Genomic DNA, 12,871 nt, shown 5'->3' on the forward strand with positions numbered 1-12,871 from the left:
CCCACATCCATCGCCACAACCAACCCAATCCCAACCCCAACCCCAACCCCAATCCCACATCCATCTAAAACCCCACATCCATCCCCAACCCCACATCCATGGCCACAACCAACCCCAACCCCAACCCCACATCCATCCCCAACCCCACATCCATCGCCACATCCAACCCAACCCCAACCCCAACCCCAACCCCACATCCATCGCCACAACCAACCCATCCCCAACCCCAATCCCACATCCATCGCCACAACCAACCCATCCCCAACCCCAACCCCAACCCCACATCCATCGCCAACCCCACATCCATCGCCACAACCAACCCAATCCCAATCCCAACCCCAACCCCAACCCCAACCCCAATCCCACATCCATCCCCAACCCCACATCCATCGCCACAACCAACCCAATCCCAACCCCAACCCCAACCCCAACCCCAATCCCAACCCCAATCCCAACCCCAACCCCAACCCTACATCCATCCCCAACCCCACATCCATTCCACAACCAACCCAATCCCAACCCCAACCCCAATCCCATATCCATCCCCACATCCAACCCAACCCCAACCCCACACCCAACCCAACCCCAACCCCACCGCCCTTCTAACTTCTCTGACACTCAGCAAGTCTTAAGCCCAGATAAGTCAACATTTCCTTGTAGCAAACCATACTTCTAGTTGCCTTCGCATCTCTTTACCTTAAGTATCACTTGAAAGATGATGCCACCATTTTTTACTTCTGAAGTCATAAAGATAATTACAGCGTCAGAAATATCCAATTTTTAAATAGCATCAGTGTCATGACATTCTCCATTCTATGTCACCTGACACAATTCTTATTTCTCCCAATTTTTTTTAGATCTATCTAGCTTTAGCCTCTTTCTCAACTTTCTTGAGACTCTAAGGATATCTGAAGGATAAAACTTGTAATCACATGGACGTGATGCTCCGAGTAAGGCTAGAGATGGCTTAGCAGAGCAAGAAGAAATCAAATAAGTCAGGTTGTCTGTGATTACTGGGCCATCAGGTGTCATAATTTCAAAGTATCTTGATTGCCTTCTTTCCAGACATCTACTAAATCATTTTCTAATTTTACCAAAAGATGACATTTGGCTATAGAGTTGCTCTGTAGTCTGATGATTTTCTAAATCTTCCGCTGGGTTAAGCGAGCAGTTCCAGTTGTGACGTAACACTAGTGATTAATCTTCAACCCAATCAATATGTTATCATATAAAGTGTTCTAACGCCATAATTCATCAATGTTTCATCTCCGGACCAATCAGTAATTCATCCAATAAAGTGTTACCAAGCCATAGTTTGTGTGTGCTGGTCCATATACATTATTGAGTGTCAGCCTTTTCGCTTCAGTTGTCACATCTATAATAATTCGTTTTCCTTATCATCCTTGTTAGTTCCAGAATGTCTGTTACTGGGATATTATTTAAGAGCATTGTTACTCCTCGTGAATACAGAACATATATATTTCACTTTAATCCAATTTCCGTCTTTTTTTCAAGATATGGATGTCTTGGGGAGCAAATTACAAAGAAAGTATTTTTATCACAACGTTATTTCTGTATACCCTTTTCTGTTTGACAGCAATGATATAGTTACGAGACGTCTCCTTGCTGTTTTACAGAAGCAATGGACCCATTAAAATCCATGGTAGAATAGGTCCTCAGCAACCAATGCTTGCTGTAAAAGGCGACTATGCTTGTCGTAAGAAATGAATAACGGAATCGGGTGGTCAGGCTCGTTGACTTGGTTGATGCACGTCATCCTATCCCAATTGCGTGGATCGATGCTCATGATGTCAGTCACTTGTTTGTCTGGTCCAGCCTCGATTATTTACAGACCGCTTCATTTAGCTGGAATATTGCTGAGAGCGGCGTTAAACAACAAACAAATAAACAAACAAACAGAAGCAACGTTTTGTTTACTATACTTGTCCAAAGATGTATATACATCTACATCCTTTGATTCATCACATTAAATTGTCAGTAAAATTATTAATTCTAGATTTTCAACACTCCCAGTCTTACTGAACATTTCTGCTGATGTGATGTTATTGTATCTGCTGTATACACCATTGAGGGCACTGGTGACCCAGTTGTTTAAAGAACCATCATTCAATGTTCCAAGTTGTGTCTGGTAGGTGGACTAGGATCTTAGAATATTGGGATCTATTCTCAGATTCGCCCTGATTATGACATTTGGTTTGTCATATCCGTATCCGTTCTCCTCCTTCGTCCCCCATCGGACACGCCCCATGGATATATCTCAAGGCTGATGTTCAGCCCAAAGTCTGCAACAAGTTTGAGCAACCATTCCCAAATTGGAAAAGCAAATTTCCCATCTCAGATCATTCAACTAATGTTATCACTTTGTAGAGGTGTTTGTTTGTTTGTTTGTTTGTTGTTTAACGCCGCACTCAGCAAATTTCCAGCTATATGACAGCGGTCTGTAAATAAGTCTGGACCAGATCATCCAGTGATTGACATCATGCACATCAATCTGCGCAATTGGGATAGGATGCCATGCATCAACCAAGTCAGCGAGCCTGACCGGACAGATCCCGTACTTCACTTATTATGGGACCATTAGCAGTATATGCTTTTTCGCTTTCATTTACATAATTGCATTGAGTTTCACAAATGAAGAACTTAAAGAATGAATCCCAATTTTGAATAAAATAATGATACTTTCCCCCACTTTGCGTGCCAAGGACATTTATTTTGGAATTCCAGATAAATCCCTGCATCGTAACATTTCCAATTAGCATGAAACACTAACTCTCTCTGACAAGGGCTTTTTTTCATTCCTAATTTCAAACACTGCATGTGATGAGGAAAGTCATATTTGCACTTTATATATAAGAAGTGAAAAAGAGAAAAAGTACTGACATTTCAAAAACATGTGAAAATAATTTGTATTCAGGCGACTGTAGGTTCAGATTTGGTTCAGGGATGGCTAAATCTGCCTACACATGTCTTACATGTTGATTGTCACACGCAGCCATGCACACTGATTTATATATTTAAGATTAAAACCACATAGGATGTTATGTAGTATTAACATCATAGAATATCATGTATTGTTATGCCTCTATTGAGAATCTTGCAATTTTCATTGGTCAATCGGGGCGGTCAGGTAGCCTTGTGGTTAAAGCGTTCGCTCGTCACGCCGAAGATCCGGGTTCGAATCCCGACCTCGGTACAATGTGTGAAGCCCATTTCTGGTGTCACCGCCGTGATATTGCTGGAATATTGCTAAAAGCAGCGTAAACATGGTAAAACCATAGTCACTCATAGTCACATAGTACTTTTACAAAACAATAAATTTCAATGTAGACCCCCAAATCATGTGACTGACACCAACTTCGAATATTGACTTGTCATATGATCAGTATTGGTGATGAAAATTGACTCGTAGCTAGAAATCAAGATGGCACCTGGTTCTAATATTTCACAGTTCACAGCTAGGTTACTGTAATGAAACAGAGGACGGTTTAAAGGCTTCATAAACTTTTAAGTGATATTTGTTATTACAAAATGAATTTTTATTCTTGACAAGTTCAAAATGGGAAATCAAGGACCCTTGCACCTGTCCCTTTTGGCATATTTTGATCTGACCACCTCAGGGGTCGGGAGCTTATTTACTTATATTGACCTAGTCAAGAGTAATTAGTGGTATAACATTACCCTACAGGATATTAACACCTCACAGGGTGTTATAAGAATCTGCACATGTCAGAGTGGCTGGCTATTGTTACAGCTGATATTAATCAGAATATGTTTCATATTTACTTTGGCAAGGCCAGTGTTATTTTATTGTTTACTGATTTTCCTAGATAATTTGCCAAATGGTAGTTATTAAAATTAAAAACAAATGTGTTGTCATAGTTGAGATGAGATTAAGAATGAAAGAAACGAATATAGCTCTTGTAATAACATTTTTAACAAAGAGGAAAATGGAAACAAAAAATGATGTTTCAAAAAGCAAAGGTGCGTGTACATGAATGTTGTAATCCTGAAACCCAATGACTGACATATGTCATTTATCAGTATTATAAAGTTACAAATACTTATTGTCCCTTTTCACACTGTCGCCATCTTGGATCGAAAACGAGGCTAGGAGAGCATAGCTCAGTGTGAGCCGCATCAGCTGATAGGGAACAGAGAGCATGTTGTGCATTTCACTGATGGACTTTTCAAACAAAACATGGTATCGTCTGTATCTAATACAGAAAATATTGCACACTTACTCCAGAGGTCCAAATAAAATATGCCTGTAATCCACTGGAATTCACATTTTGCTGTCAGGAGGAAGTGAATCGAAAGATGTATTTTGAGATACACATTTCAGAAATATATTGTTTTATCATAACCTCGTTGGCATATGGGTTCAGTGTGATAGTATATTAAATGACAAGTTTTGTATCGTAAATGAATTGCATAACATACAACACGTCCGTGTATTTAGCAAATTTGCTCAGTCAACGCGTGACTTGGAGAACTCAAGATCGTCGACCATGTTTATTTCATGTTTTATAGTGGTGTTTACTGCACTATGCACTATCGTTTTGCCATGAGTCCAGTTGACAAAAGACACTTTTCCTGCTGATTTTCATGCAAACATATTACGATATAAATGAATTAGTTCACAAAAAAAAAAAATATTCAGAAGGGCAATAACTCTAGTTAGTGTGTGCAATGACAATGAAACTTTACTTTTCCTTCAAACATCACTTATTAAACCGATTATTGCGGATTAAGATTGCACATTGCACGACAAAAGTAATAATGTTTGAAATGTGTAAAATAAGTTAAAATGAAACTTAAAATCAATAAAAATAAACAATTCATGAAATCGAAGAAATATAAGATTTGATACAAGCACCAACTTCTTGAACACCCTGACCTAATCCTATATGATGATAGGGAATTGTATATCAAAAGGAAGCTACTAATACAATTATCCTGAATAGTATAAAAATGTCTTGGTCAGATATGAGTACAGATAAAATGAAAAGGAATCAACTTTAATTGGTAATCAAGCCAAGATAAAATAAATGTACTGGTACAAATTATGTTGATAGAACAATCTGGATTTCTCATATTTAACAAAGAAAAACAAACCGAAAGTTTCATGTCTTTATTTCTCACAATATAAGCTTGTTTTTCGTCCTCTTCAGTTATTCAGTCTTTTCAAAACTTAACATGAACCTGGTGTCTTTGTCAGTCAAAAGCACCTAATTAAATTCCAGGAGAAAATAATTTTCTTGCTTGTAAACAAATGGTACAATGTGTTTTTTTAGAGTCTGATAAATATTGTCCATGTTGTTGAGTGAGTGAATATGGCTTTTCACTTCCTCGTCCTATTCATGGTTAACCTGACAGCCTAAAATGTCTATGTACGACAGATATATTTTTCCAGAGTTTACCGGGGGTAATTGCCCATGATAAAGGATGCATTTAGCACACGAGTATGTATTATACGTGAATAAATTAGTCTTGTGTACATTGATCAATCGGAAGGGGTGCTAACTGGGATTGTTCACCAGCCAATATATCAGCAGATGTCACTGTGGGCGCTTATTACGTCGAATACAGTAATCAATTAGTTGGGTTTTTGTTCATTTCATGACATGATTAATTTGGTACCATAAACTACACTGGGAGTAACCAGGTGGTCATGGATATTTGAAAATGAAATTACAACAGAACAGCCAGACTCACTTGCTAAATTTATATCACTAAGGAGACTAGATAACAGTAGAATAGTCTGTCATTGATAAAAAAAAAAAAATGTTCAATACTTACGATAAATGTTGCCGCGATAGTACCGGAATGGTTAAATTGTCGCAGTTTGTCCCGACTGCGTGCCTTGTTGACATCTCCATGTGTTTCATGTGCTATCCAGCCTTCACCTTCTGCTCTCCATGCCTCGATTTCAAACGGGAAGTAGCTGATCGGAAATGGCCAATTGCAGTGAATTTTTCCTGTGTGACCATATCAGCTGTGATGCTGATTGGTTGATAAGGCCACCATTTTTTTTTAATTGCTTCACAGATCTGCCAACTGTACATTTTGTTGAAATAGAAGAAAATATTTCTGAATTTGCTCCTTTTTATATCCTGCAAATAAGCTGGTAGCATATTGCACGCAAAAGATATTTTCTAAACAAGGACTCACTATGAATTATTTTGTATTTATTTTTAATAAACAAACAACATTTTCATGTAGAATCCCTAAGGAAGCTTTTTTTATTCCAGCCTATTAATAGTAATGAGAAAACTAATTTATTATTATTATATTTTATTTTCACAGCTTTTTTCCTGCTTATCAGATCCTTCCTCAGGGAGGTGTCATATTGAAGTGAAAGATTTGATTCTATTAAGATTGAAAAGTTCTCCCTCCTCACTTTTCAGGCAGAAAAAAGCAGAAGTATCTAAGAAATATTTCAATACTGATCTTATGGGCTGCATGTTGTGTTGTCTTATTGGTCAAATGTGATTGTTGCAGATGGTACAGAGCGCCGGAGTTGTTGTACGGAGCCAGGAAATATGACGAGGGTGTGGACCTGTGGTGAGTGGGTTGTCTTCATCACTGCCATAGAACCCTGTCTGGACTAGCCAGCTTGGAGAGCGGTTGGTTGGTTTGTTGTTTAACGCCGCACTCAGCAATATTCCAGCTATATGATGGTGGTCTGTTAATAATCGAGTCTGGACCAGACAATCCAGTGATTAATATCATGAGCATCGATCCACACGATTGGGATCGATGACATGCATCAACCAAGTCAGTGAGCCTGACCGGACTGATCCCGCTAGTCGCTTTTTACGACAAGTGACCGCCTCCGTGGTCTAGTGGAAGAGCGTCCGCCCGGAGAGCGGAAGGTCCAGGGTTCGATCCCTGACCGCGTCATACCAAGGACCTTAAAAGATGGTACTTGTTGTTACCCTGTCTGGCGCTCGGCATTAAGGGGCTAAAACAAGGACTGGTCGGCTCGGAGTCAGTATACTGTGTCTGAGTTGGGTATTCATGTTAAACTGCGGCATGGTATCTCAGTGAGCTAGCACTATAAATCGGCATCAGTCTGGACTAGTACAAGCAGCCACACAAACACACACACGTACATGCACATCACTATATAAGTGCAATAATCTTGGACGCGACATTAAATCCCATTTCACCTCACCTTTTACGACAAGCATAGTCGCCTTTTACGGCAAGCATGGGTTGCTGAAGACCTATTCTACCCTGGATCTTCTCGGGTCGCTTGGAGATCGAGCGGAAGGTCGGAGGTTCGATCCCAAGGCATGTCATACTACTTGACATTAAAAAATGTTACTTATTGTTACCCTGCCTGGCACTCGGCATTAAGGAAATAAAACTGGTTGGCTCGGAGACAGTGTAATATGTCTGAGTGGGGTATCCAAGCTATACTGTGCCATGGAATCTCAGTAGGCTAACCAGTCTTAGTCTAGACTAGTACAAGGTGCCACAAAAACACACATCCATGTATGTGAAACAATCTTGAATGTTACGTTAAACCCCATTTCACCTTCATTTTACTTTTAGGGGCTCCCAGTTGTCTAAGGCACCATAATTCTATGTGCAGAGTTATGTCCCTTGGGAAACTCATAATCGTGGGTACGAATCCTGGTTCGCCCTGATTATGTTTCTACGTTTGTCAGAACCATACCCATACTAATGGTTTTCTCCATGGCGGTAAACATCTGAGACCTGCATCACTTCAGGTTTTCCTCCAACATTAAGCTTACACACCATGATAATATTAACTGGAATACTGTTCAAAGCAACGTTAAGCCAACTCACTCACTCACTCATTTCACCTCACCATAGGTCACAACATATTAATCATATCATAGCATCCTACTTCCATAAATATTTATTTTATTTCATGAGTTAGTTGAAATAGTATGGGAGCCAGTCTCAAAAGAGGCACGCCAGAAACCTATGGTTGTGGGTTCAAATCCCGGTTCGCCCCGATTATGTTTCTAGGTTTGTCAGCACCATACCCGTGCTAGTGGGTTTCTCGGAAGTGGTAAACGTCTGAGACCTGCATCACTTCAGGCTTTCCTCCCACATTAAGCTGACACGCCGTGATATGACTGGAATAGTGTTTAAAGCGGTGTTAAACCCAACTCACTCACTCAGTCTATGACTTTAGGGTAGGTTTTTCAGAGGAATTCAGCAGCAACTCTGACAGTGACAAAAGTCTATTCCATATTACTTTCACTGCTATCAACATTGTTAGGGTCAAGACGGTATTAGCCTATGCACACTTGAATGCACAAGTACAGTGTTTTAGTCCAAGTACTTGTGCATGTCTTTTCCGACGGCAACGTCATGACTCAGGCTGTGAAAAAAGCTTTGGTTGTGAATAGAGACAGAAAACTTCCATCTTTATGGGTGATGGCAACACAATATTTCCAGACAAGTGATTGATAGTGAACTCGTTTCATGTGGAAACAAAAGGCATCTTCAGTTGATGTCATTTGTCTTTCAATCTAATTCAAATCAGATCTTAGTTCTCGCTGCCACTAAACAAAGATCTGAGGACATCCCATTGTGGGTCACGTCAGACCGATCTTTCGCAAACTCTGACCGACCAATGGAATTACTGACAAGAAGTTGACATTAGCCAATCAGAAGGCACCTTTCTCGGGCTTTACGGCTCTAATGCATAGATCCATGTTCATCATGTCAATCACTGGATTGTCTGTTCCAATTATTTTCTGGAATATTGCTGAGTGCGGCGTTAAACAACAAACAAACAAACACAATTTGCACAGGCAATGGTCAACCTTTATTCCCTGAAAATGGTATCCATTACCACAAAAACTATAATAACATTTTTATGTCTAACAAATACACTTTTCATATGACCATATATAGACTGAAAAATGGTATGAGTTCATGTTCATTACCCCACAAAAAATATTTCTGATTTAATTTCATATCTATTAATTACACAAATCATATATCTGTAAATTAATATAGGTAAGTTGAAGGGATATAGTATGTGCTATATTGGCCCTATTGACAGACGAGACCCTGGAATGGTATCTACATTCTATATAATTTAGCGCAACAGGAAGCCAAATAATGATATTAAACAAGGTGCAGGGATCTGAATGCATATTGATGTTAAAAAATCTAAGAATAGGAACAAAAATCATTGTTGCACAATATTCATGAAACACTATTTTTACATAACCCTGTCAGAGCCTCCCTTACAAAATTTTCCATGATGATGTAATAGATTTTCATTCAGACTTATTTTGACAGAATTTCAAATGCCAGAGTTTAGCAATGTCTGTGTTAAGGACAGATAGAGCGATAGTCACAACTTTATCAAACCCATTGACATTAGAATAAGTTTGTGATATTCCGCTGCATCGGTTAATCCAGAAATAGAAAATTGTGAAAATCAATACAAGCTCAATACATAATGAATAAATTACATCAAAACAAACAGTTATCACTTTACAAGCAACACAAGCATTACAATGAGTTAAGCTAGTGGCAGGAGAAATAAACAACAGGCCCTGAAATTATTGTAAGGGCACTTTCAAATGTTCAGAACTTTTGTCACTGTTGATTGTCTTGAAACAGGACTGTCTCCATTCTTGAATCCAGAATAGTGTTGGAAACTCAGGAATTTTGTGTTTTCAAATTGGTAACCATTCTGCACTTAGAAAATAGATAAGACACAAGTCAGATTGTAAAAGGACTCAAATTACTTTTGTGTCAGTCAACCTTCCAGAAAAAGTCTGATCCTGAAACTTCTCAAATGATCAAGACTGTCATGTATGTAAACAACCAGGGGCAGATAGCTCTAATCATTCAATCATTCTGCTGACACTACAAGTAAGTTTCTGCTGCCACTATTATTGCTTACACATTGCTGTTTGCCAATACGCAATAGGCAAGATAAAAATAAATATGATCAGGTATGTTTGACATATATATCTTTAAAAAACTCCAAAACCAACAAAACAAAATAATCCTATTTCCGATCAAGGAAACATTTAGTTGTTTCTCGTTTACTAATTACATGAAATGCTGTATGTAAGACAAAAAAATAAATTAGTCTTGCTAAGAGCATATGTAACACAAGGCAAATAACTAAAGCCTATCACTGGACTTGTTTCTTCATGGCTGCTCCATCAGTTAAAGACATATTATCACCTGCCAGAGGATGTATAACATCTGTCAGTTATTGAAAACAGGTCACAGTCTTCTTTGAAACAATAAAAATCCTCCTACAATCTTCTTTTGGAGAAGAACTATGAAAAATTATTAATCAGTTTGTTCTTGCCTTGGGCAACATTGTTGATGTGCATCTGTTTCTTATCGTTTTTGGTTAAAAGGGGAGATAGTCAGGAGGTGAGGTTAGGTGAAATAGGGTTAATGTGGCATCCAAGACTATTGCACTTATATAGCGACGTGCTATGTGCACGCGTGCTATGTGCCTGCGTGCGTGCGTGAGTGAGTGCGTGCATGCGTGCGTGCGTGCGTGTGTGTGTGTACTAGTCCAGACTGATGCCGATATATAATACTAGCCTACTGAGATACCATGCCACAGTTTAACATGAATGCCCAACTTAGACACAGTATACTGACTCTGAGCCATCCAGTCCTTGCTTTAGCCCCTTAATGCTGAACGCCAGACAGGGTAACAACAAGTACCATCTTTTAATGTCTTTTGGTATGACGTGACCGGGCATCGAACCCCAGACCTTCTGTTTTCCGGGTGGACGCTTTACCGCTAAACCACAAGGCAGTTGACTTGGTCAGGAGAGGAAACAGACCCTTGTTAGAATGAAACTTATGCATCAAGAAACTGATTCAGTTGATGCTGAATCTGAATTAATTCACAGACAATATACACTCAGCTTGTGTTCAGGGAGACCAGACAGTTATCAAGCCACATAGTCTACTCAAAGCAGTTATGCTTACCAGTTATGCTCCATCACTGCCTCAAACACTCAGCATGGTAAAATAATACATGGATGTTTCTACATTTATTTCAGGGCTGTAGGCTGTATTTTTGGAGAGCTGCTCAACAACTCCCCTTTGTTCCCGGTAGGTAACAACCTGTTGATGATGGTGCCAAAATATCCCAATCCAAGTGAAATTCCTTTCTTTGTCCAACCCCATCTAAGTGAAATCCCTCTGTATATTCTAACTATCCATGTGAAATAACTTTCAAACCCCATCCTAGTTACATCACTCTCTTTATCCAAAAATCTCATCCTTTTATCACATCCTACTGCCTCACTCATTCACAACCTACCTTGGGCCCTTGAAGATTCCGGAGTAGAATAGGTCTTCAGCAACCCATGCTTGCCATAAAAGGCGACTATGCTTGTTGTAAGAGGCGACTAACGGGATTGGGTGGTCAGACTCGCTGACTTTGTTGATGCATGTCATCGTATCCCAATTTCGTGGATCGATGCTCATGAAGTCAATCACTGGATTGTCTGGTCCAGACTTGATTATTTACAGACCGCCGTCATATAGCTGGAATATTGCTGAGTGCGGCGTTAAACAACAAACGAACAAACACTCACTGGCTACCTCACTCACTCACAACCTCTCTCACTCATTTTCTCCCTTACACCCTACCTCAGTACCTTGCTCACTCATTTGCATATCCCGACCGACTGCACTCCCTCCCATCCATTCGACCATCCACCCACCCATCCACCTGCCAATCCACCCACCCATCCACCCGCCCATATATCAACCCATCCACCCACCCATCCACCTGCCCATCCATGCACCCATATATCAACCCATCCATCCATCCATCCACCCATCCACCTGCCCATCCATGCACCCATCCACCCACCCATCCATCCACCCGCCCATTCACCCGCCCATCCACCCATCCATCCACATGCCCATTAATCCACCTGCCCATCCACCCGCCCATCCATCCACCCACCCGTTCACCCGCCCATCCACCCATCCATCCACCCGCCCATCCATCCACCCACCCATCCACCCGCCCATCCATCCACCCACCCGTTCACCCGCCCATCCACCCATCCATCCACCCATCCACCCATTCACCCGCCCATCCACCCGCCCATCCACCCACCCATCCATCCACCCACCCATCCACCCGCCCATCCATCCACCCAACCACTCACTCTCTCACTCAGACACTGTTTAGCAGTGTGGAAGTGTTCTCACTGGTGTTCATGTTTCAGGGGGAGACCGACATAGAGCAGCTGGTGTACGTCCTCCGTGTACTGGGTACCCCAAACAAGGACACCTGGCCGGTACGTACTGCTATGTCAACCTGCAGTCCAACATACTTGTGACTCATTCATATCACCCAAAAACATTCACCAGCCTTGGTGTACAGCTTTAGACTTCAACACACATACCCTACATACATTTGCCAAGAGGCTTGAGTTGTCAAAAACATCTTCTAACTCCCGATAAACAAGCTCTTACTTTATTTTGTAATCATTTTTTTGGTAGTAGAATTAGTAGATATATTGGTCAACTTGGGACAAGAGAGCAATTCCAAATTGTGTAGAAATAAAAACTCATTTTTTATAGAGGGGATGTCAATCTTCAAACAAAAAGGTGTCATATCGCATTTAAAGATCTGATTATAATTGTATCGAAACATGTTCATGTAGGTATCAGATAATACTTGCTCTATCAGTATACAATCCGACCACAGTCCAGGGAATGAAGACCGCCTCCGTGGTCTGGTGGTAGAGTGTCAGCCCGGAGAGTGGAAGGTCGGGGGTTCGATCCCCAGCTGCGTCATACCCAAAGACTTTAAAAGATGGTACTTGTCGTTACCCTGTCTGTCGCT

General features: G+C 40.6%; 1 protein-coding gene across 1 annotated transcript in view; it reads left to right on the plus strand.

The window, feature by feature from the left end:
- The window catches only part of LOC139444619 (cyclin-dependent kinase 20-like), a 44,958-nt gene that overhangs the window by 25,256 nt on the left and 6,831 nt on the right, over positions 1-12,871 (plus strand). The window contains exons 7-9 of the mRNA XM_071225530.1: positions 6,523-6,585; positions 11,064-11,115; positions 12,249-12,320. Of these exons, the coding sequence (XP_071081631.1) occupies positions 6,523-6,585; positions 11,064-11,115; positions 12,249-12,320 (187 nt within the window). The remainder of the gene's footprint in view (positions 1-6,522; positions 6,586-11,063; positions 11,116-12,248; positions 12,321-12,871) is intronic.

The sequence above is a fragment of the Haliotis cracherodii genome, unplaced genomic scaffold (genome assembly GCF_022045235.1).
Source record: "Haliotis cracherodii isolate W230 unplaced genomic scaffold, xgHalCrac1.p SCAF_6, whole genome shotgun sequence".
Taxonomy (NCBI): Eukaryota; Metazoa; Mollusca; class Gastropoda; order Lepetellida; family Haliotidae; genus Haliotis; species Haliotis cracherodii.